The sequence below is a fragment of the Megascapheus bottae genome, chromosome 17 (assembly GCF_031878675.1).
Source record: "Megascapheus bottae isolate mThoBot1 chromosome 17, mThoBot2.hap1, whole genome shotgun sequence".
Lineage (NCBI taxonomy): Eukaryota > Metazoa > Chordata > Mammalia > Rodentia > Geomyidae > Megascapheus > Megascapheus bottae.
The window spans coordinates 822,953-849,283 of NC_143525.1; the positions used below are offsets into that span (position 1 = coordinate 822,953).

A 26,331-nucleotide genomic window follows, 5' to 3' on the forward strand; every position below is an offset into this window, starting at 1 on the left:
GAGAATTCAGGTTTGAACCCAGGGCCCCAGGCTCACACTTGACTTTTTTTCCTCACAGCTGATGCGCTACCACTTGAGTCACACCTCCACTTCTACTTTTTGCCAGTTAACTAGAGATAAGGGTCCCTCACATTTGTCTGCACAGGTAGCTTAATACTTAGATCATCAGCTCTCAATTTCCTGAATAGGTAAGATTCACATCACGGCATGAGCCATCTATGCCCAGCTTTAGATTAACTTCATAGTTCAGTAAATGAACTAAAACCAAAATAGTCATTGATATCTTTTAAAGAAAATTTATAAGCTGTGTTTTGATGACAGAAATAACTGATGTGCCATGGAGTTAGTATAAAATAAATACATTATAAAAACATTGATGGGGCCGGGAGTGTGACTTAGTGTTTAGAGTACTTGCCAAACATGCACCAAACCCTGGGCTCGATTCCTCAGTACCACATGCTAAGAAAAGGCCAGAAGTGGTGCTGTGGCTCAAGTGGCAGAGTTCTAGCCTTGAGCAAAAAGTGTCCAAGGACAGTGCCCAGGCCCCAATACTGATGAAAAAAAAAAAAAGATTATTCTAAAAAATAATCTGCAAAATAAGGGTAGCTTATCACGAAACTGCTTTGAAACCATGGATCAGGAAAATTACATAGAGAGCATTATATAAATCTCCACTTGTAAGAGTACTTCTAAAGTTCGTAGAGTTTGAAATTTGGATGGAATTATAAAAAGAGAAGCTTGCTCAGGGTGAGGCCCTGAGTTTCATGAGTTCTATCTTCAAATCCACCAAAAGTAAAATAAAATAAAATAAAAAGCATTGGTCGGATGTTTTGTAGAATGTACTCAGTTTGACTTTGTGTAATTTTTTTTCAAGATTACATTGGCATATATAACAGATATATGGAATCACTTATCATATCACACTGAGAGTATAGTGTTCTTTACTGACAATGGACAGTATTTACCTGGTCCATCTGAGTGAAATAGTACAATGCTTTTGGCCTTTTCTTTTATCCTTGGAGAGCTAATTTATAAATACAAATGAGGATGATTGTTTTCAATGTGTGTTTGAATGCACATTCATATATGTAGCTATATAGCTATGTATGTACATATGTATCTATATGTACATGTGCATTTTGCTTAACATATAATGGAATTAATGTTACAAAATCATGTATATAAAGGAGATGTATCATTCTCAATTTTGCATTCCATTGTATAGGTGAACTATTTTTAGCCAAACTTGACTGAACATAATTAACTTGTTTACAGTTGTTGACTTTTACAATCATTGAAGCAGCAAAAACAAAATCTATAAAATAAATTTTGAGAACTGATAAAAACAAAAACAAACATTTTGCTTGCGCATAAGCAGAGAGAATATATTTTTAATAATTAAACTCAGCCAGATAAAACAAACATGATTAACTATTAGGAGCTGCTTATTTGGTTGGAAATAGGGAAGCAAAAGGATTAAGGCTGGGAGTTTAGCCTAGTTGTAAGAGTGTTTACCTAGCATGCACAAAGCCCTGGGTTGGATTCCTCGGTACCACATACTCAGAAAAAACCAGAAGTGGTGCTATGGCTCATGTGGCAAAAAGTGTCCAGTGCCCAGGCCCTGAGTTTAAGCCCCAGCATTGGGAAAAAAAAAAGGTTAAAAGAACACACTTAGAGAAAAGTGTGTCACTGCATGAGACAGGAACTTCTACTCCACAAGCTTAACTATTTCTTTGCCTAGACATAAAAGCACTCCCTAGGCCTCAGTTCCTTTAAGGAAAGAAAGAAATAGTTTCTTGATCCAGAAAAACATTAGAAGAAATGAAACAAAATATGAAGCACTACAATTTCCCGAGCAAGGAACGCTATCACAGATTTATGATTATTCTAAAATACTATGTATGAAGCTAGGTTATAAACAAGTAAATGTCCAAAAATATATGGGAGGTTAAAATTAAAATGTATGTTTACCACAATAAAAAATGTTAATGAAATTATAGTATAAGAACATATTTACAAAATATATATGTCAGGCGCTGGTGACTCATGCCTATTATCCTATCTCCTCAGGAGGCTGAGATCTGAGAATTGTGCTGGAAAGCCAGCCTGGGTAGGGAATCTGAGAGACTCTTATCTCTAATAAACTATTTAGAAAAACCAGAAGTGGTGCTATGACTCAAGAGGTAGAGCACTAGTCTTGAACATGAGTAAAAAGAACTAGGAGGGACTGGGAGTTTGGCCTAACAGTTGAGTGCTTGCCTAGCATGCAGGAAGACCCAAGTTCAATTCCTCGGTACCACATACATACAAAAAAAGCCAGAAGTGGTGCTGTGGCTCAAGTGGTAGAGCTCTAGCCTTAAAAAAGTATAGTGCTCAGACCCTGAGCTCAAGCCCAGAACTGGCAAAAAAAAAAAAAAAAAAGTGTGTATGTGTGTGTATATGCACACGCGCACACATATGCCAAATGTCAGTTGCTTATACTTGTAATAGTAGCTACTCAGGAATCTGAGATCTAAGGATCTCAGTTGGAAGCCAGCCTAGGCAGAAAAGTACATGAGATTCTTATCTCTATAAATCACCAAAAAGCTGAAAGTGAAGCTGTGGCTCAAGTGATAGAGTACCAGCAAAAAAGCTCAGGGACAATGCCTTGGTCCTGAGTTCAAGTTCCAGTACCAGTATTAAAGCGCACGAACATGCATGCATGTATGTATGTATGTGTATATGAGCTGTAAGTGTAATACAAGTGGCAGAGTGCCTGCTTAGAAAGCATGAGGCCCTGAGTTCAAATTCCAGTATCAAAAAAAAGTCAGAATACTAATTATTAATATAAAGGTGTGTGAGGGGCTGGGAGTTTGGCCTAGTGGTGGAGTGTTTGCCTAGCATGCATGAAGACCCAGGTTCGATTCCTTGGTACCACATACATAGAAAAAAGCTGAATGTGGTTCTGTGGCTCACGTGGTAGAGTTCTAGCCTTGAGAAAGCCCAAGGACAGTGTTCAGGCCCTGAGTTCAAGCCAGGACTGGCAAAAAATAAAAATAAAAAAGGATGTGTATATATACACACACAGATACATAAATATATGTATATATGTAGAGAGACAGAGAGAGAACTGGGTGCCAGAGAGGATCAAAATAGCCAAGCAAGAACATGCAGTTCTCAGTTCAAGTCCTAGTACCAGCACTAAAACAATAATAGCAAGAAAAACACAATAATAAATAGGTATGTGTATATATGTATATGTATATATGGGGCATATATATGTATCATATAAACATTTAGAAATACATACACCCATTTTTTAAAGTATGCATTTTTGTGTGTGTATGTGTGGGTATGTTTATACACATATAATTACATAAGCAAAGTTCTGGTAATATCCATATCAAGGAAATTACAGCAACAAACCCTGAGAGGTAGGATTTTGAGTACTTTTGTTAATCTTTTCCCTCATTTTCCCTTTTTTTTTTTTCTTGTGAGTTATGGGGCTTGAACTCTGGACCTGGTCACTGTCCCTGAGCTCTTCAGCTCTAAGCTACTGCCCTACCCTTGAGCCAAGCACCACTTCCTGTTTTCTAGAGTCTCAGGTTCTTTTGTGCCCCGGCTGGCTTTGAACCTTGATCCTCAGATCTCAGCCTCCTGAGTAGCTAGGATGACAGGTGTGAGCCACCGCGCCCAGCTTTTTCCTCATTTTCTGTAAGAACATAATAAAATGTAAAGACTTTGTTTAATTAAAACATTTACAAACACTAAATACATGAAGTAAGAACTACTTTTATATGCTTCATGAGAAGCAAATTGAATTCCAAAAGAAATTTCCAGAGGCCCTGCTATTGAGCAATAAATATCCCTTCCCTCTGGCACTCCCCTTCATTTTGTTTCACTCACAGAGCTGGCTGATGTTGGCGTTTTCCAACAAGGTCACATAGCCAGTCACATTACTAGGGATGTGCACATCCCGGACTTCTTGGAGATCACTGGCACTCCTTCCCACAGCTATTGTCACCTGCTGTGGCATGTAGCTCTGGTCAGAAGCAGCCACTGCAATAGACAAGTGCCTAAGTACCACATCTGGCTTCATTTTTAACCTGGAAAACAGAGAATAGAAACCATAAATGTTTATAGGGAACAAGCATTCATAGGGTCCACACTCTCATTTGGAAGATAGTATATCTGAGATACCTAAAGATTACTTTCCTAACAGCAATAAACATGAAATGCTAAGTATGGACTTCAAAATCTACATGACCTTCCAAAGTCTCTAAAAAAAAACCTTTTAATATAAGATTGATCTTATGTCCTTTTAGGTTTTTAACAAAGGCAGAAAGAAACAACATGAATATTCTAATAAAATCTCTTTACCTGTCAAGAAGCAAATTCTACATGGTATTTTTTTATTAGAGAATTTATTAACGTTGATTTTTACATATTTTAAATGACAAGTTTAACAAACAAGTGTTCAAGGAGGGAATCTCTATTTAGAATCACTGGGACTTAGTATTTAGAACTTAATCAAAATTAGGCTAAGGGTTTGTATGTTATAGCTACATGGTATTTTAAAAAATGGATAAATTCCCTCATCTATAAATTATAAAGGTCACATGTCTCTGCTAAGAAAAATGAGAAATTATTTCTATTTCTGCTAGCTGAAATTAGCCCATTTTCTGAGGGGACTGGTAAAAATTCAGATAGAACTTCTAGAAATACCATAGTCTACTGTGATCTGTTACACTCCAAAATTCCAGATCATCCCTCTTCTACTCATTTTTAAATGAATGGGAAAGATCTTAAAGTTACTGTCATATTGATTTAAGAAAAGTACTTCCAGGTTGAAAGCATAGATCTAGTAGTAAAGCACCAGACTAACAAGTATAAAGCCCCGAGTTCAAATCCCAGTGCCACCAAAAAAAAAAATACTTGCTCCTATGGTACTAATTTTCCTGAGAAACTACTTAAAAAGATCTAAAATCACAGGGAAATGGATGGATCGAGAACAGGTAATCTAATCTCAGGACTCTAGACATTAACACACAGTGAGACCAAAGAAGGATACTCTTAGGAGAGAAACACAAAGATGCAATGCCTATGTGCATCTGATCATATAAATATTTATCAACATGAACTCTAGGAAATGAAAACAAGAGGTTTCTCACCCCCCCCCCAGGTTGTTTTCTTTTCTTTTTGTCTTGTTTATTCATTTATCTGCCTTTGGGTGGGTAAGAGGGGGCACAGAAATGGAGGGACGAAGGTGGTACTCACTAGACACTGTTGAAAATGAACTATGCAATATGTGTGAGGATGGATAGGAAAAACTGGGCACTCACTAAACACGATGCTGAAAATGAACTATGATTTATATGTGAGGATAGATGGGAAAAACTGGGAGATTCAAGGGAATGGGTGACACTCTCCAAAAATAAATGTACAGGTATTATGTAAATGCAACCCTGCTGTTTATCACCTTTATAATAAACACTAAACAATTTTTTAAAAAATCACACTGTAGGTTGGGAATTTAACCTAGTGGTACAGTGCTAGCCTAGCATGCACCAAGAACAGGGTTTGATTCCTAGATACCACATACATAGAAAAAAGCCAGAAATGGTGCTGTGGCTCAAGTGATAGAGCTCTAGCCTTGAGAAAGTCCAAGGACAGTGCTAAGGCCTTGAATTCAGTCGCTAGGACTGTCCAAAAAAATTTTTTGTTTTCACTATAAAAAAGTAATTATAGGAGGCAGGAGTCTGGCCTAGTCAAACTTCTTGAATTCAGTTGCCGGAAGTGGCAAAAAAAATAGTAATAATGAATTTATAATAGCCTAGTTTTACATGAACAAGGATATATGATTTTTACATGATACCTTTTCATTGATTCACCGGCATCTTCTCACTCAGGAAAAAAAAATAATCAAGTAGAAAACATTATAAAATTATATTTTTAAAAAAAGAAAAAGAAGAAAAACATATTGTACCACCCACCGAATCCAATGTGAACGTGCACTACCATCTGACTGCCAGTAGGATGATGTTTCTCCATTTGTCATCTTGTCGATATCTGCAGGGTTGGAGGATGTCTCTATATAAGCATAGCATTTTGTTACTGACTTGAGTTTATCCATCTCTGGGCTTCTGGTTAACTCTCCAGGGTTTTCTATAAGGAAAATGACAGTTTATCATATGTCATCTTTTACAAGGGAAAAAGAAGATAGTCATTTGTTCCACATGCCTGTAATCCTAGCTACTCAGAAGGCTGAAACCTAGAGAACCATGATTGGATGCCAGCCTGGGTAGAAAAGTGTTCAAGACTCCCACTGTCCTTGGGCTTTCTCAAAGCTAGAGTTCTATTACGTGAGCCATAGCACCACTTACGGCTTTTGTCTATGTATGTGATACTGAGGAATCAAAACCGGATTTTCATGCATGCTAGGCAAGCATTCTAACACTAAGCCAAACTCTTGGCCCACAAAACATATTTTGTATCCTGGATGTCATTTGTACTTTTGATTCTGCAGGTATTTTTGCTTAAAAAAAAAAAGCTTTAAACTACTAGGTGCTGGTGGTTCATGCTTATAATCTAGCTACTCAGGAGGTTGAGATCTAAAGATTGTGGTTTGAAGCCAGCCCAAGAAAGAAAGTCCTTGAGATTCTTATCTTGAAATAATCACAGAAAAAAGCTGGAAGTGGAGATGTGGCTCACGGGGTAGAGTGCTAGTCTTGAGCAAAACAGAACACAGGAACAGTGTCTAGGCCCAGAATTCAAGCCCTAGGAAAGGCGCGCACGCACACTCCCAAACACACACACATACACAGCTTTGAAATTTTATTCGGGTTTCACATATTGCTTAAAAGGAGTGTCCCATATTTTATGAAGTGAAACTATTTTCTTTCTTTTTTTTTTTTTTTTTTTTTGCCAGTCTTGGGCGTGAGCTCAGGGCCTGAGCACTGTCCTTGGACTTTCTCAAAGCTAGAGCTCTACCACTTGAGCCTCAGCACCATTTCTGGCTTTTTTCTATGTATGTGGTACCAAGGAATGGAACCCGGGTCTTCATGCATGCTAGGCAAGCACACTACCACTAGGCCAAACTCCCAGCCCTATTTTCTTTCTTTTTAAAAAAAATTTCAGCAAGGATTTTAGTATAACAGAGCTAAGAAGTTCTTACTTCTTTAGAAAAGGAAAAATATTTCCTGCCCTTTTTTTTTGGTAAGAAATATAAGTTTAAGACCCTATTTTCGGGTGGGGGGTGTGGGGGGGGAGGGAAATGGGTACCAAGACATGTGAAAGGGTATCAATGTATGTGAACTAATGCACCTTCTATCTGGCAAATATCATGTAACCCTTTTACTAATTACAATAAAAAAATAAATAAATAAATAAAAAAGACCCTATTTTCATATCCAGTTTATTTTGGTGGTGCTAGGGGACTGAGCTCAGGACTTATTAGGCAAGCACTCTACTCTTTGAACAATGTTGTTAGCCTCTAAAATATAATTACTTTTAGTATTCTCTGTCTCATTTTTTGCCAGTCCTGGGGTTTGAACTCAGGGCCTGAGCACACTGTCCTTGGGCTTTCTCAAAGCTAGAGCTCCACTTCTTGAGCCACAGCACCACTTCTATGTATTTGGTACTGAGGATTCGAACCCAGGTCTTCATGCATGCTAAGGCAAGCACTCTACCACTAGGACAAACTCCCGGTTCCTCTATCTTCTTTTTGTTGTTGTTGTTGTTGGTTGTGGGCTTAGACACTGGCCTTGGCACTGTCCTTGAGCTCCATCACTCAAGGCTAGCACTCTACTACTTTAAGCCACAGCACTACTTCTAGTTTTCTGGTGGTCAACTGGAGATAAAGAGTATTACAGACTTTCCTGCCCAGGCTAGCTTTGAACTGCAATCCCCAGATCTCAGCCTCCTGAGTAGCCAGGATTACAGGCCTGGGCTACCAGTTCCTGGCTTCTTGTAGTATCCTTAACATTTCCTTTGTAGTGTATATAGAATTTTAGTGACTGGAATAGAATATTAACCTAGTTTCATTTTTCTTCAACCCAATTTCTTAGAAATTCAACATTCTACCTTTTCTCTGGTCTATATTCCCCTGTGTACTTGAATCTAATTTGGGACTCTATTACATTCCACGTATCATTGATTTCTGTTATCAAGAGTCAATGAATCTGTAGTGGCAGCCCTCATTTATTCAAAAAATAGCATGTGACAAACCTACTCCAAGGTGATAAGGATAAGAATGCAAACAATATGGGCCAAGAATTTGGTCTAGTGGTAGAGTGCTTACCTAGCATGCATGGAGACCTGGGTTCGATTCCTCAGTATCATATACATATTAAAAAGCCAGAAATGTGACTGTGACTCAAGTGGTAGAGCTAGCCTTGAGAAAAGAATAGTGCTCAGGCCCTGAGCCCAAGCCCAAGACTGGCAAAAAATAAAAAAAGGAATGCAAACAATATAAATGAAATACAAGTAAATAAATAATGCTATTGATTTCAGATATTAAACCTGTAAAGGTAATAGTCACCAGAAGGTAGGGAGTGAGGGAATGGAGGAAGAAGGCCATTAATAAGGTAGAGTATGTATGTAGGAAAGGCATTCTTTGAAGTCACATTTTAGTAAAAAAAAAAAACAAAAAAACTGAATGATGAGAAATTAAAACAAAGCAAAGGAAGGACAGACTGCAAAGTAGTTATATTTTCAGAAATAAGGGCAAGAAGTGGACCACTCTATTACTAAACACTGTTTAGGAAAAAAATTATGACAGAGTATTAACAAGAGAACCTCTTTCATACATACCCTTCTCCTTTTGTACTAATTGATCCAGAGACTCTTTCAGAACTGAAGACCGCATGGTACACATGTTGTTGCAGTGGTCTAACATTGGATAGGGAATTACCATGCTAGAGATTCGGTTGCGATGCAGGAAGCGCAATATCATTGACGAGTGAACACCAAGGCCCTCCTTTGACTCTGAAAATATGTCTATGAAACCTAAAAAGACAAAATCCATTTTGGCAGTGTTTTGTTTTGTTAATACTAAGAGATTAAGCTCAGAGCCTTGCATATGTTAGGAACATGCTCTCCTTCAAAACCTAAGTAAGTTTCAAAGAAATGAGCTAGTGATAATTGCAATTTAAGCATTCATTTCAGTTGAATAGATTTTTAAAACATGTAGAACAGTGTTACTTATCTCCACTCAAACTTTAACATTTACAAGCACAAAAACTAACCAGAAGGTTTTGTTGTTGCTGCTGGGTTTTTCTTCTTTTTTTTTTTGCCAGACCCTGAACTCAGGGCCTGTCCTTGAGCTTACTCAAGCATAGCACTATAATACTTGAGCCACAGTACTACTTCTGACCTTTTCTGTATATATGGTATCAAGGAATTGAACCCAGGGCTTAGTTCATGCTAGGCAAGCACTCTACCACTAGGCCGCACTTCCCATTGGAGAGACAGAATCTTTACTAATTGTATTGAGACAAATTCAGTTGAATGTTTCATCAATTCAAAGCATTTTTCTTTTTCTTTTCTTTTCTTTTTTTTTTTTTTTTTTGCCAGTCCTGGGCTTGAGCTCAGGGCCTGAGCACTGTCCTTGGACTTTCTCAAGGCTAGAGCTCTACCACTTGAGCCTCAGCACCACTTCCGGCTTTTTGCTATGTATGTGGTAACGAGGAATGGAACCCGGGTCTTCATGCATGCTAGGCAAGCACTTTAAGCACTAGGCCAAACTCCCGGCCCTCAAAGCATTTTTCATGATAGAATCAGTCTGGTTTTTTGACATGGGTTCTAAGCAAGTCTATGCAGCATCAGCAGTGTCGTGAATATGACCATGTAGCAGCGGGAGTGATTACCTAGGGATCTTGGGAAAGTGAGGATAAACATGGTAGCTTGTTCTGGAACTCAGCTGTATTTATAATTTTTTTTCTTTTTTTTTTGTTGTTGGTGGTGGTGTTGTGGGCTTGGACTCTGGGCCCGTGAACATCCGGGATTTTTTTTTTTTTTTTAACTTTTTAATGAAGCCGGGCACAGGTAGCTCAGGCCTGTAAACCTAGCTACTCAGGAGGCTGAGATCTGAGGATAGCAGTTCAAAGCCACTTCCTGTGGCTCAAGTGATGGAGTGCTAACCTTGAGCAAAAGTGATCAAGGATAATGCTCAGGTCCTGAGTTCAAGCCCCAGGACTAGCAAACAAACAACAACAAAAAAAGATTCTGTCTCTCTTTGAAATACTCATACACCAACACAATGAAACACAAAAAGAAAGCAATGAGATGCCACCTCAGCTTATAAAAACTCATCCTGAGGCTGTGATAATAGTTATTTTATGTTACATATTGATCACAACTTAAAATCCTACTGTATAAGCACCCTTACCTGCACCCTGAGTTTGTCTCCATCATCTCTCACCACTCACTGTAGGCACGGCACTGAAATGCTTATCTATTGGTGAATTCCATGGACTATTTCTCCTCCCAGAAAAAAATGTCTCTGAGGCTGGGAGTGTGACTCAATGGTAGAGCATTTGCCTAACATTCTAATATTTGTGAGGCCCTGATATGATCCCCAGCAACACAGAAAATAAAATCTCTCTGAGGTATGCAAACAAATATGTTGATGTCATATATCAATGCAAGCATGAAAAATTATGAAAATGCTAAGATATCTTAGTTAAATATAATTCAAAGCACAATTTTAACTTCCACAGATTGGGAAAAATATTAATATTCACAAACTACCTATTATCTTGTAAAAATTATATAACTAAAGACAAAAGGATCAAGAATGGAAATATTTTTTTTTCCCCAGTCCCAGGTTTGAACTTAGGGCCTGAGTACTGTCCTTTGGGTTTTTCTCAAGGCTAAAACTCTACCACTTGAGCTACAGCACCACTTCTGGCACCAAAGAATCACACCTGAGTCTTCGTGCAAGCTAGGCAAGCACTCTACCACTAGGCCAAACTCCTGGCCCCGAGAATGGAAACATTCTTTATCAAGAAATTACCATCCAGGGCCGGGAGTTTGGCCTAGTGGTAGAGTGCTTGCCTAGCATGCACGAAGACCCAGGTTCGATTCTTTGGTACCACATACTTAGGAAAAGCCAGAAGTGGTGCTGAGGCTCAAGTGGTAGAGTTCTAGCCTTGAGAAAAATCCAAGGACAGTCCTCTGGCCCTGAGCTTAAGCCCAGGACTGGTAAAAAAGAAAAGAAAAGAAAAGAAATTACCATCCTTCCCTAGGTCTATATGTCACTCAATAATAATCCAGAGAGGTCAAGAGCAAAACCAGATTTACTTTTGTCTATTAAATCTTAACCTCTACTACTGCCCTAGACATTCTAAGTACTGTGACATCCTGTGCCTAGACCAGAAAATATTCTCAAAAAGATGAATTGAAACTGGGCTGGGAATTTGGCTTAGTGGTACAGTGCTTGCCTAGCATGCACAGAGACCCGGATTGGATTCTTCTGTACCATGTACAGAGAAAAGCTGGAAGTGATGCTGGGGCTAAAGTGGAAGAGTGCTAGCCTTGAGGGAAAAGCCCAAGGACAGTGCTCAGGCCATGAGTCCAAGACCCAGGACTGGGAGGGGGGGAGGGGCGAGATGAATTGAAACTAAAAGGGGATGTGCAAAAGATTTTCTCGTCTTTCTGAAAAACATGAGATGTAATTTTATTGTTTCCATCTTTATATGCTTCTAAGTCTGTAATGAAAACCATATAAAACATAAGCAACTATTCCCACATGCACAGTATAGAAATGGCATTGCTTACTTTTAAGTTATTTTTATTCTTATGTAAATTTTAGAGTAACAGCTTAAGGAAAAAAGATGAAATGCTTACCATATGCCAAAAAGAACAAAAACAAAAACAAAAACGTCACATGTGAAAACAGAGCAGAAATGAGAAAGTCCCTACCCTCCTGGAGCCTACAATCTAGGAAAGAAGACAACCATTTAGCAAATAGTTGGTTGATTAACAATACTGGAAAGATGCTGAAGTACAATATACCCTGAGCAAGCTCACTCTCTATCGCCACCACATTGATTCTTGAATTCACCTTGCTTGCTTGCTCATCACTAGCATTCTATTAAAGCCACACCCCCAGTAAGACTTTCTGTTGGTTAATTGGAGACAGACACAGACTTTTTTCCATTTGGACTGGCTTTAAACCACAATCCTCCAGATATCAGCCTCCAGGGTAGGTGGTATTACAGGTATGAGCTGCTGGTGCCTAACTCTATGCCCTCCCTTCTTTCTCCCCCTTTCTCAAAGTTTAGTAGTTTCATTATTATGCTTTCATACATAAATATGTACATATATAAAACGTACTCAATATTCATCACTCTTCAGTATCCTTTCCTTTTCCCCATGCCTTTCACACTGATTTTTGCCTTCTAAGCAGTTTCCTTTTATATTTGTGTCCTATTATTTCTTGTTATCCTCATCATTTTAGTTCTAGACTCTACAAATGAGTGAAAACATGATATACTTGGCTTTTCAGCTTGGTTTATCTTGCTCAATATGATGCTTTTCAATTCTATTTTCCTGCAAAAGCCATAGTTTATTTCTCTTTATGGCGAAGTAATACTACTCCACAAAGAGAGAGAGCGAGAGAGAGAGAAAGAGAGAGGGGGGAGGGAGAGAGAATCATATTTTTTAATCCATTCATTGTTTTGGGACACCTTGGCTGATTCTACAGCTTCGCCATTGTGAGTATGTAGGCTTTTTTGTTTTTTGGGTGTTTTTTTTTTTTGCAATAGTAAGTTATACTGCTTTGGATATATGCCCAAGAATGACATGGTAGAGTAATTACATCGGCCTACTTTTAGTTTTCTGAGGAAACTCCATACCGAGTTCCATAGAGGTTGCAGTTTACAATTACAATAGCAGTATATGAAAGGTTTCTTTTCCCTACATTCTAAGGAGCATCTTGAATATTTAGGGCTCACATAAGAGCCTTACCCGGAACAAGAGAGCAGGCTTGTAGTTGTCGGATGACATGACTCAGCTCCCCCTGAAGGTTGGCTCCACTGGAATTTTTGAGGGCCTCCAACATGTTCTCAGCATCAACTGTGCCATCACCCTCAGCATCAAACTGAGCAAAGGCCTATATTATAGAGATGAAAAAAAATATTTGTTTTATATGTATTGCTATGGTTACAGAGAATGGAGTCCATACATATCAAAGAACAAATTAATTCAGCATAGTAAATTAATTTATTTGCTTTGTAAAACATGTATGCAAGCATACATGTATGAACAATTTTATCATTCTTGCTTGTAGGAAGGTAAAAATTCCTATACCTTCTCAAATAATTTCAGAAGAAAACATCTACTACAAAAAAAAAAGCATGTGGTACCAGTGGCTCATTCCTATAATCCTTGTTACTTAGGAGTCTGAGATCTGAGGATCATAATTTAAAGCCAGCCTGCGCAGAGGACTGTGAAACTCATCTCCAACTAACCATCAAAAAGCCAAAGTAGAGTAATGGCTCCCATGGCTAAATGCTAACATCAACAAAAATGCTCAGGTCCTGAGTTGAAGTCCCAGAACCAGCACAAAAAAAGAAATCAAATGGCTCTAAGGTATCAAATACAAAGTAACAACTAGAAAGAATTACCTTAAATTTTAGGGTTTATTTAGACTTTATCTCTTCAACACCATTGCAGACAGGGGATAGTTGTTTCACAGCCTTGGTTGTTTTTTTCCCCTTTTTCTCCATCCTTAACCTGCCTACTGGGGCCCTTCTCCAAGTTGGGCCATTTAGGCAACCTACTATTTCCTGGAACTTAATTTGAGTCCTCTCTGTCTCCAAGCAGTTGTGTGACCATAAGCAAATTTTTTTCCATGTTTAAGTCTCAGCTTCTTGATTTAAAAGATGGAGCAGCAAGATAAAATTCATAAGGTGCCACCTGGATAAAGGACCTGTGAACTGAGTTCACTAGAGAGCTATGAGCAACAACATGCTCACCTTCCTTTCTAATCTACAGCTTCTGTGTCACTACCTCCTTCCCTCATCTCACCCTACAAAATGTTCCTCATAAAGTACCTATAGCCTATTCTAGATTTCAATCCCTCCCTCCCTCATCATGGCTTCTGTCTGTCCTGCTGCTGATATATACACTCATCACACACATAGATTCCCTCAGCATTAGATACTCTGGGTTTTTGCCTTCCCTTCCAAGTAGACCTTTCTTTTGCTTCTTTTCTTTTCCTGTCCTATTTTTTTTGGGGGGGGGAAGGGGGTGGCTTGAACTCAGGGCCTGACCCCTGTCCTTGGGCTTTCTTAAGGCTAGTCACCTGCCACTTGAGTCACAGCACCACTTCCAGCTTTTTATATGTTTGTGGTACTGAGGACTCGAACCTGGAGCATCATGCATACTAAGCAAGCACTCTACCACTAGGCAAATTCCCAGACCCTCCTGTCCTTTTCTTTATTCCTTAGTACCATAAAATATGGAACTATCCCACTGAAGTTTCATTATGGGTATTCTTATTTCTATCTTATCATAGATCTCTGAACAATGTAGTGTTTAACAGCAACAAATGCTGTGTTTGGAGCTAAAGATTATGGGCAATTGAGAGTTTAGAATGTTCTGCAGCATTCTTTTTGCCTCCTCAATTCAACCTGATAAGATCAATCAAACATCAATAGAATCAAAGTACATTGTTCACAAGAGGAAAGGCTCAATCACAAAAGCTAAGTGAAGATACATAATAAGCCGGGTGCGGTGGCTCACTCCTGTAATCCTAGCTACTCAGGAGGCTGAGATCTGAGGATCAAGGTTCTAAGCCAGCCCTGGCACTAAAGAACAAGAATGGGAGACTCTTATTTTCAATCAACCATTAGAAAATGGGAAGTGGGGCTGTTGCTCAAAAGTAAAGTGATAGCCGTGAGCTGAAAAGCTCAGGGACAGTGCCCAGAGTTCAAGCCCTATGGCCCACCCCCCCCCCCAAAAAAAGATACCCAATGATCAGAGGACAGACTACAATGGAAAAAGACTAGAAAATACCTAGCAGGAAATAGCTGAAGGAGGATGGAATTTAAGTATCAACTTTTTTTTTCCATTTTGTTATATTCAGTATTGAATCCTGGCCCTTGTACACTCTAGGCAAGCTCTCTACCATTGAACTACACCTCTGAACTGTAGGATCTCTACCATGAATAACAAAATCTTTCTCTTTAAATATGACGGCTTATGGGACAGAGGAAAACAGCAGTCAAAATTAGCCTCACTAAATAAGAATCAGAGAGCAAAGTTCATCGTAAAGGTTCACTTGACTGTTGTTAATGGGTACAAAAGTGGATTAGGAAGCTCTGAGAAGGAATGTCGACTTCATTCCTCAGGGCTTCAACAAAATGGCTGGATAGCCAGCATCAGCAATACTCCCTCTCAGAGTCCTACTTAAGACACTATTATAAACAGATTTGTTACTTTTGAAAGCACAAAGAGAAAAGGATATGATGTAATAGATATAAAATTTTGGAAGATGAAAAACAGATGAGAGCATCAAGTTGGCAGAGAGTGAGCAATGCTGGAAAGTGAGCTTCTTTATACATAGGGCTCTAGGAAGACTCAGGAGTCAGCAGCAACAGGCATTGCTGAATGTGGAAGTAAAGAGAAAAACTTACTTTAGAAGGTAGGTAAGTGATGGGATAAATACTGGATATGAGAAGCCATTCAGTATTCAAATAACATATGCATTTATAGATAAAATATGTCAAGATTTCCTAGGGCCAGTAACTCATACTCATGTAGCCAACCTGGGCAGGAAAGAGTTAGCCCCAATTAACCACCAAAAAGACAGAAGTAGAGCTGTGATTCAAGCAGTAGAGCACTAGCCTTAAGTACAAAAACTCAGGGACAGCACCCAAGCCCAGAGTTTAAGATCCAGGACCAAGCCGGGCGCGACGGCTCATGTCTGTAATCCTAGCTACTCAGGAAGCTGAGATCTAAGGATCTCAGATAAACGCTAGCCCCAGCACTAAAAAGTCCCTGAGACTCTTATATCCAATTAACAATAAGAAAACCGGAAGTGGCCCTGTGGCTCAAGGGATGGGGGGTAACCTTGAGCTGAAGAGCTCAGGGTCAATACCCAAGCCCAGAGTTCAAGTTCTATATCCAGGAGCAGGAAGGAAAAAAAAGGCTTGCTTCTAAATAATTTAAAATTTGGATCAAATAAAAATGGCCTTGAGCCAGGCACCAGCGGCTCATGCCTGTAATCCTAGCTACTCAGGAGGCTGAGATCTGAGGATTGCAGTTTAATAGCAAAAAAGTCCGTGAGACCCTCATCTCCAATTACTCACCAGAAAACAGGAAGTGGTGCTGTGGCACAAAGTGGTAGAATACTAGCCTTGAGCTCAAGAGCTGAGGAACAATGCCCCAGACCCAGAGTTTAAGTCCCACGATCAATACTGACCCTGTTTCCCCCACCCCCACCCACCCGCTGCCAAAAAAAAGTCCTTGAAAGTGTAATTATTGAAATAGGCTAACACTTACATAGGAACTATTCTATTACTATTTCTACCCTTTTCCTTGGGGAGAGGAAGCAAATTCCTAAGGCTTGAACTCTGGGCCTCAGTGTTCTCTGAGTTTTAGTGGTAGAGGCTAATGTTCTACCATGGGCATTACTTCCAGGTTTTGTTTTTTTTTCCTTGTTTTTGGTGGTTAATTGGAGACAAGAATCTGACAGACTGCTAGGTGCATACCTATAATCCTAGCTATTCAAGAAGCTGAGACCTGAGGATTGCAGTTCAAAGCCATCCTGGGCAGAAAAGTCCATGAGACTCTTATCTCCAATTAACCACCAGAAAACCAGAAATAGTGCTGTGGCTCAAGTGGCAGAGCGCTAGCCTTGAGCTGAAGAGCTCAGGGACAGTGCCCAGGCCCAGAGTTCAAATCCCATGACCAACAAATAAAAATACATTTCTTTTGCCAGTTGTAGGGCTTGAACTCAGGGCCTGAGCACTGTCCTTGGACTTTTCTCAAGGTTAAAGCTCTACAACTTGAGTCACAGCACACTTCCAGCTTTTTTCTATGTATATGGTACCGAGGAATTGAACCAGGATCTTTGCGCATGCTAGGCAAGCACTGCCACCACTAGGCCAAATGCCCGGTCATAAATAAAAATTTTTAAAAAAAGAGAATCTGATGGACTTTTCTGCCCAGGATTGCTTCAAAATACAGTTCTCAGAGATCAGCCTCCTGTGTAGCTAGAATTACAGATGTGAGTCACTGGCACCTAGAAGCTATCTCTGCCTTATATTTAAATTTTTATATTTTAGAAAGATGAAAAAGACTTCTCTTTCCAGTCTTGGTGAAGTCTGAAACCTGATCTCCAAAGAGTGGTAAAGACTCTGTAGAGAGTAAATACCTCTCATAGCTGAAAATGAGTCTAACACACCGAAATAAGGGAACTAATGTTTACTTGCTAAGTATTTAAAGGTTTAACCTTCCTCATGGTTTTCAGAATATTAGTAGTTTTATATTCTTCTGAACAAAAGAACACAACTAGTCCACAGGAGTAAGGCTGTAGATACTGATTTAAACCTCTCTTCTGCTTTTCTTCTTTTTCTGCCCCTTGTCCTTATTCCTCTGAAATACAAATCTCTCAAAGGGTGCAGACACTTCATCTTACATCATGTGAACACACAAGCCAACATACAGAACACTTTACTTGCTTTATGTGGAGCTGGCTGGGCTATGATCCTCTTGTTTGTGTTTCCCTGTGTTGCTGGGGGATAAAAGGCCATGCCAGTATTCCCAAGCATTGGTTGAGATAGAGACTCGTGAACTTCTTCTTGCCTAAGCTGGCATGAACAGAGATATTCTGATCTCTGCCTCCAAAGTAGCTAGGATTACAGGCTTGAGCCATTGAGCCTAGTTTATTCCCTCATTTTTAGTGAGAGAACAGCCCAGAAACACTGAGCATTTGAGAAAGCCCTTAAAATCAAATGCAGAAAAAGCAATTAAATGAATTTTTAAAACTCTGTAGTACATGCCTATAATTCCAGCACTCAGGTAGCTCAGGATCGGGGATATATAGGATCTGGGATAAATAGGTCTATGTTTCTAAAACAAAATAACACAAAGAAAAATAATTATAAAATTCACCCTTTTAAAATGTGTAATTCAGTGGGTCTTAGTATACTTAAGAGTCATAGACTCACAGCTATTGATTAAAATCTGGAAAAAATCTGATTAAAAAGGAAGACTGGAGTCTTGAAAGAACAAGATACTATGACTAAATGTAAAATAAAAAACATTTTTTCCTATAAAATAGTTTGTGTGTGTGTGTGCGTTGGGGTTGTAGAACAAACAAAAACAAATCCTTTTTCTCTTCTTTATTTACCAGTCCTGGGGCTTGAACTCAAGGCCTGGGCACTGTCCTTGGACACTTTTTGCTCAAGGTTAGCACTTTGCCACTTGAGCCACAGCACCACTTCTGGCTTTTACTGTGCATGTGGTTCCAGGGAATCTAACCCAGGGCTTTGTGCATGCTAGGCAAGCACTCTACCACTCGGCCATGCTCCCAGCCTTGATATTAAGGGCCAGTTTAGCCTAGTGGTAGAGTGCTTGCCTGGCATGCACTGAAGACCGGGGTTCGATTCCTTGGGTACCACGTACATAGGAAAAAGCCAGAAATGGTGTTGTGGCTTAAGTGGTAGGGTTCTAGCCTTGAGAAAGCCGAATGACAGTCAGTGTTCAAACTCTGAGTTCAAGGCCCAGGACTGGCAAAAAAAAATTTTTAATAAAATAAAATAAAAAGAATATTCCTAAATGTCATTAGCTGATTGTAGCAGCAATGATACTTTTTTCCCCCCAGTCCTGGGGACCGCACTCAGGGCCTAAGCACTGGTCCTTGGGCTTTCCTCAATGTTAGCGCTCTACCACTTGAGCCATAGCACCATTTCTGGTTTTCCTATGTATGTAATACCAAGGAATTGAACCCGGGTCTTGGTGCATGCTAAGGCAAGCATCCTACCACTGGGCCAAACTCCCAGCCCAATGATACTTAATATTAACCTCCCTGTTTTATAGCTGTATTGCAGGGTCAGGAACATATACTAAATCACATCACTGGTACTGAGTAGTTTCCAGAACTCTATGCTCCCTCCATTGATCTGATAACCTTTGGAGTTCCCAGAAGTCTGGATACCCTGTTGTTAAAGTCTTAGCTCCATCTCATTCCTCAAACTACAGTATGTAGAAACCGCTCTGTTACCTGCTGACCAAGTTAATGCCTATCAACCTTATAAATGAGCCCTTTCATTCTCTAAATCACTATGTGCACCCAAGCCCTATTTCCCTCAATGTTTCAAGTGCTACCTATACCCTCAACTGCTATGGCTCACAATTCCTATCATATATATTGCTAATAAAAATTCTGTACAAGCAAGAATATAGAAATGGTTATATTTTTGTTGCTTAAAAAGATTCTGTGGGAGCCAGATCCCATGGCTCACGCCTGTAATCCTAGTTACTCAGGAGGTTGAGATGTGAGGATCTCCAGTCAAAGCCAGTTTGGGCACTAAAGTCAGTGAGACACTTCTCTCCAATTCACTAGTAGAAAATGGAAAGTGAGGCTGTGGTTCAAGGGATAGGATGGTAGCCTTGAGTTGAAGATCTCAGGGACAACGCCCAGGCCCAAGGGTAGCAGTAGCCTTCAGCTAAAGAGCTTAGAGATAGCCTCCAGGCCCAGAGTTCAAACCCCATGACCCACCCCCCAAAAAGAAAAGATTCTGTGGGGCCAGGAACATAGTCTAGTGATAGAGTGCTCACCTAGCATGTACAAAGTTCAATACCACATACTTAGAAAAAGCCAGAAACGGTGCTGTGGCTCAAGTAGCAGAGCACTGGCCTTGAGCAAAAAGTGTCCAAGGACAGTGCCCAGGCCCTGAGTTCAAGCCCCAGGACTGGCAAAAAAAAAAAAATTCTGTGGGGGCTGGGAGTTTTGCCTAGTGGTAGAGTGCTTGCCTAGCATGCAAGAAGACCTAGGCTCGATTCCTTGGTACCACATACATAGAAAAAGCCAGAAGTGGCACTGGCTCAAGCAGTTGAGCTCTAGCCATGAGAAAGTCCAAGGACAGTTCCAGGCCCTGAGTTCAAGCCCCAGGACTGGCAAAAAAAAAAAAAAGATTCTGTGGGTTGGGAATGTGGATGTGGTGGTAGAGTGCTTGCCTAGCATGCATGAAGCCCAGGGTTGGGTTCCTCACCACCACATACACAGAAAAAGCCAGAAGTGGCACTGTGGCTCAGGTGGTAGTCTAGCTTTGAGCCAAAGAAGCTTAGAGACAGTGCCCAGGCCCTGAGTTCAAGACCCAGGACTGGCAAGAAAAAAAAAAGACATTTCAGCCTAGAAGATGGAGAGACAGCTTTGCTAACAGCACCCTTCCCCAACAGGTAATTTTCTAACACTCAGACATTGTCCTTATTTATTTATTTATTTATTTATTTATTTTAGGTTTCTTAGCATCTACCTTGTTGTGCAGAATTCTACAGGGTCAATAATTTATTTATACTCATCCAACACTATCTTAGAAGCAGCCATTATACACATGTACCTGACCCCCCGTACTTGGCTTTGTGAATACAATCTTTGCCCTCCCCAAACTTGGTAGTCTAGAGGGCAGATAATATAGACCAACAGCATGAAAGTAATTAATGTGGCAATTATAACAGAAATAGCAGCATAAATTATTATACTAGATAAAGTTTGCTAACCATTTACCATGTACTTCATATAGCCTATGCAGTTTCCCAAAATAACCTTCAAATCAGGTACTATCTTTGGATAGGTAGGAACAGAGAAGTATTTTGTTCAAGGCCAAATGATAAATGGTAAATGATAGCTTGAATTTGAATCTTAGTCTGATTCTAGACCCACATAACCAATCACTATGCCACAAAGCAATTTATACTCCAGAATCCCAGGAGGGACATGCAGGGGAAAAGGTAAGAGAAAAGAACCCTTGTACAGAGCTTTAATAGATGATTAGGAATTGGAAAGCAGTATGAATTTGTAAAGGGGGCAGAGTGTGAACACAGATACAGAATCCAGGGCTAGTGTGAAAATGATAACTGCCTGTTGGGGATAGGAAGGAAGTAGACCAAGAGATGAAGAGATGTACAAAGGTCAGAATAAAGAGCCTGGTACACTGAGTGCAGACATTACAATAAGAATACCATAAAACCAATGAAGAAGATTAAGGGTAGAGAGAACATTAAGAGTATGCTGATTATTCCAGATCTACATATACCCCCACTGGAATGCACCTACAAATCTATGTGTCTTTATACTAGCTGACCCCCTTCTTCAGTCCCTGAGAGTGGTCAGCCATTTTCTGTTATATCAGTGACGGAAGCTCATGTTTTCTGGTCAATTCCGACAGCAGTAACATTCTTCCATATAACAAGTTCAAACCTTATTCCAAATTTCCACTTAGTGAAGCTGTTCAGAACACATCTTCTTCCTTTGCTCCAAAAGAGCCTGCAGTCAGATAACAGTAATTGGATTTTTTTAGTTTCCTCAGTGTCTCCATCCCTTCAACCAGTTCTCTACTTGGCATGGTCTTAGTCCATGGATCCCTAATCCAGCTCTCCCCTTTGAAGTACTCTAGTTGGCGAGTAAATATCAGCACAGTGCCTCTCAAGTTTTGTTAGCTGACTTATCTTAAGAAATACATTTATGTGCCGGGAGCTGGTGGCTCATGCCGGTTATCCTAGCTACTCAGGAAGCTGAGATCTGAGGATCATAGTTTGAAACCAGACCAGGCAGAAAAGCCCCCATGAGATAAGTCTCCAATAAACTACTCAAAAAGCCAGAAGTGACACTGTGACTCAAGTAGTAGAATGCTAGCACAAAGAGGCTCAGGGGCAGAACCCAGACCGAGTTCAAGCTCCAAGACCAGAAAAAAAAAATCTATCAGTTCAGGTGGTAAAGAACCAGCCAATGAATGAAAGCATCAGATACTGAGTTCAAGAAAACTAATATACAGGCCAGGAGTGTGGCCTAGTAGCAGAGTGCTTGCCTAGCATGCACAAAGCCTATGGTCAATTCCTCAGTACCATATACACAAAAGAAAACAAAACAACAACAACAAAAGCTGAAAGTGGTGCTGTGGTTCAAGTGGTAGAGTGCTGGCCTTGAGCACAAAAAGGCTAACTGGGCTAGGAATATGGTTTAATGGTAGAGTGCTTGCCTAGCATGCTTGAAGCCCTGGGTTTGATTCCTCAGTATCACATTAACAGAAAAAGCTGTAAGTGGTGCTGTGGCTCAAGTGGTAGAATACTTGTCTTGAGAAAGCTGAAGGACGGTGCCCATGCCCTGAGTTCAAGCCCCAGCTCCAGAACTGACAGAAAAAAAAAACCCAGTATGCATAAAACTGATATAAAAGCCCATGAAACAATGTGATACTTTCCTTAATCAATCACAATACACTCTGATACTCATATTCCAAATGTTGTTTTATATTTTTAATAATCAGATCAAAACTGACAATAGATTTATAGTCTATTAAAGGAGCAATTTGAAACACACTGCCTTGGAAGGTGGTGCCCAAAATTCAACCTACTACTCTAGGTATGGTCCAATTTGTACAAAAGAGAGCAGATTTACTGTTGCCTCTCTAGACAACCAATGAGGTCAACATGTATCTTCATACAAGTGGCAATCTGATCTGCTGCAGTATTCCTCTGCTTCTCCTGATTCAGGCTTCTTCCCTTCTCATTATGTGCTGCATTACCTACATACTAGGCAACAAGGCAGCACCCAATGTAGGCACTATGGTAACCCCCCTTTAAGAGATAAGAAATACCACAGAACCAGACTCAGAGAGAAAAACCAGATTTACCACTCTGTGACATCTTAGGAAAAATTCTTGGCCTCCCTAAGTCTCAGTTCCTCATCCTCTCTAATGTTCCTTCCCCATAGTCTATTGTAAGGATCCAAATGGTCAAGTACACGATGATATCTAATAAACTACAAAGAACTATTATTGCAATCTGGCTAGACCAGACAAAAAAGTAGACTAGCTGACTGCAGATGTCCATCCATGTGCTTTGCCCTGAGGGCAGCAGGTGAGATTCCGACCACGATGCAGACAAAAATCATCACAGAATGAAACAGAGGTCTTATCCACAAAGAATGCAATGTACTAGCTTAAATATGAAACCTACATACTGGTCTAACTTGGGATCTGTAAATTAAAACATCTGACAGGAATAGGAGCAACTAATCTCCCACTCAGGGAGCTGAGAGGCAAGAGGTTTGTAAGTTCAAGGCACAGAAAAATAACTTGAATTATATCTTTGAATATTTAGAATCCTAAGGACTCTTTTAAATAAACTGGATCATTTAATCTTCATATCCATCACATAAGACAGATGCCCATTATTCAGTTTCTTTTACAAATGAAGGAACTGAGTCAGAAATAAAGTCAGCTGGCTTAACAACAGTTAAAACTAGGATTTGCTCTAGGTCCTATTCTCAAGCTCTGTTGAAAGAAGAGTAGTGGAATGGGCAGACAGACTCATGAAGTAAACCTTACTGATACCAGACTGACTGCACAACTATGAAGGATTTTATTGAAGGGAAGAGAAGAAACATGTTGCATACAATGATTACTAAGGTCCAGTCAGCTTAGTCTCTCCACTAGGGTTTCCCAAATTGGCTTTCTCTCACATCAATATATTTGCATATGCTATGCTTTTTTACTGGAATATCTCTTTCTCCCTTTGCCAGGCAAATTCTTCCAGTCTTCCATGTCATGATATAGTGAAGCCATTCTCAAATTTCATGCTACTACTAAGTACTACTCTGTAGTCCTTGAAAGGGGAAAGGGCAAAAAGTCATTTGAATCCTGCTTCTGGGCAGGCTTGGTACTGAAATACATGATAGTGTCAAGTGAGAAATTTTGAAAAACCAAAAGAAGCAAGGCACAGAGAATTAAGGCAGTGTTCCACAAAGAGTAGTGCACACCAGTAATCCCAGCACTCAGTGGTATTATAAAGAAGTTCTTGAAGTTGTACCATGGAACAAAGTCCCTAGATAACATGGAGCTTGTAGAGTCAGATGAGGACAGAGAACACACAGGCTGGCCTAAGAGCTCTTTTTCAGATGAATATTCATTTGCTGTGTCAGATCTGTACAAAAGGTAGGTAAGCTATACTTCTGATCTGCTGCAAATTTATGGTGCACTTTAACTTCTCATATCGTTTGTCATAAAATGGCACAGAACTGCATCTGCATACTTCTACTTGCACAGTTCTTAGGCTGAAAGTTATTCTAATTAGTCTATTAATACTTTTGACATGACAAAAGGAGGTTTTAGTGCTTTCCTTCAAATTTCCTCTAAATTCAGCAAGGATGAAAAACTATTTTCAGTTTTCACTAAACTGTTACTTAACTGTTTCTTCCAATGGCAAGATATAAAAGGCTATAGATTGAACATGAAACAGGAGGTTGGAGTATGAAGACTGTACATTCACGTACTGGCCAAGACTATGAACAGAGATAAACCCAAATGGTTCTTCCCTCAGAACTTACAACCCCATGTGATTTTTAAAAATGCCAAATTAATAAAGAAAAATCTATCCTATTTCCCTGTTCTCAACACTTTATTCTTCTCTAAAGGCTACATGATTTCCTAGATGCATACATTTGTACTGTAAGAGTATAGTATCTAATCTCTAATCAAATGTCAAATAAGAACTTAATTTTCACTCTCTGTCTAGGAGTCTACTGAATAAACCAAAGAGCCCTTCTCCTAGGCCACACCTAACCATAAGAAAAGGTGTGTTGTACTATAAAATGATAACCTTTCAGACTTTGTTCTATACTACACTCCAAGAACATTTTTATGACTCCATCTCAAGCCACTAAGATTACAAGAATGAGAAAAGAAGATAGTTAGATGGACATGGATAGCATTGAAAATTAGAAGGCCAAAGAAAGGGTATATCATACTTGGAAATTCTTAACATTGTAACAATAAATCATGTATACTATTGAGAATCTGCTCTATAAAGCTCTAATGAAAATGGTGTGCTGGGAGTCTGGTCTAGTGATAGAGTGCTTGCCTAGCACGCACAAAGACCTGGGTTTGATTCCTCAGTAACTACATATATAGAAAAAGCCAGAAGTGGAGCTTTAAAGAAAAAGCCCAAGGACAGTGCTCAAGCCCTAAGTTTAAGCCCCATGAGTGGCAAATAAATAAATAAATGAATGAATGAATGAATGGTGGCCTGGCGACCACCACCAAGTTTTTAAACTTGCCTTAAACACTACTATCTTCTACATCTTGTCAACTTGCATTCTTCTAATCTAGAGTACTTTTTAAGATATTGCTTACTTCACTCCCTAGATAAAGTTAAATGTACTTGCTATTTATTCCTTATTTCTTACTGCTCTAGCTAGGAATTCCAGAGCTATATTGAAAAGGAATGGAGACAGTGGACATCCTTGCTTTCTTCCTGATTTTAGAGGAAATGGTTTTAATTTTTTGTACTCTTCAGTATGTTGTCTGCTGCTCTGTCATCTATAACCATTATTATTTTGAGGTATATTCTATCCTTAGTTTCTCCAGAGCTTTTTAACATGAATGGATGTTGTGGTTTGTCAAAGCCTTTTACTGCATCTATTGACATGATCATGTGGTTCTTGTACATGGCTCTACTGGTATGATTTATTGATTTATGTATGTTAAAACAGCCTTGCCTTTTGCTTCATCTTAAATAGCAGTCACTATACCTTTAATTTCTAGGTTAATATTTCACTTTTCCCACACTACATATTTTTATTCATTTTTTACTCTTTAGCAGTATTGAAGAGTTTGGGCTTAGAGTTTGATAGGCTGGTTGAATATTTTTCAGTCACACCTTCAGCCTCGTTTTTCATGTTATTTTTAGCATAGGGCTCCTTTCTCCATCAGCTGCAGACAGGATCCACCTACTACAGGCTTCTGTGGTGGGATTCCAGCCAGATACTATGTCCAACTTCCTTCCATGAAGATAAGAATCTTGCAGACATTTGCCAGAGCAAACTGCCTAGCTTGGCACCATAATTCTATCAATGGTAGCCTCCTATATAACTTGGGATGACAATGTATTTCACTGCCCAAGATATAGATTAAGGGGTATCCCTGACTTTTCTGCCCAGGCTGATCTAGAGCCACAATCCTCCTGTTTTCAGTCTCCCCAGTAGCTATAATTACAGGTATGAAGCACCTGTGACTAGCCACACTACAGACTTTCTGAGAGCAATTTTCCACTATGTCCACTGTCATCTAAATGACTGACATTCAACATAGGCCCTGAACTAATAAATGCTACAACTCTTGAGTG

The 26,331-nt window shown here is 39.6% G+C and overlaps 1 protein-coding gene across 1 annotated transcript in view; it reads right to left on the reverse strand.

The window, feature by feature from the left end:
* The window catches only part of Zzef1 (zinc finger ZZ-type and EF-hand domain containing 1), a 146,356-nt gene that overhangs the window by 116,907 nt on the left and 3,118 nt on the right, over positions 1–26,331 (reverse strand). The window contains exons 2-5 of the mRNA XM_090349331.1: positions 12,949–13,093; positions 8,791–8,985; positions 5,973–6,144; positions 3,886–4,085 (exon numbers count right to left, since the gene is read on the reverse strand). Coding sequence (XP_090205457.1) covers positions 3,886–4,085; positions 5,973–6,144; positions 8,791–8,985; positions 12,949–13,093 — 712 coding nt within the window. The remainder of the gene's footprint in view (positions 1–3,885; positions 4,086–5,972; positions 6,145–8,790; positions 8,986–12,948; positions 13,094–26,331) is intronic.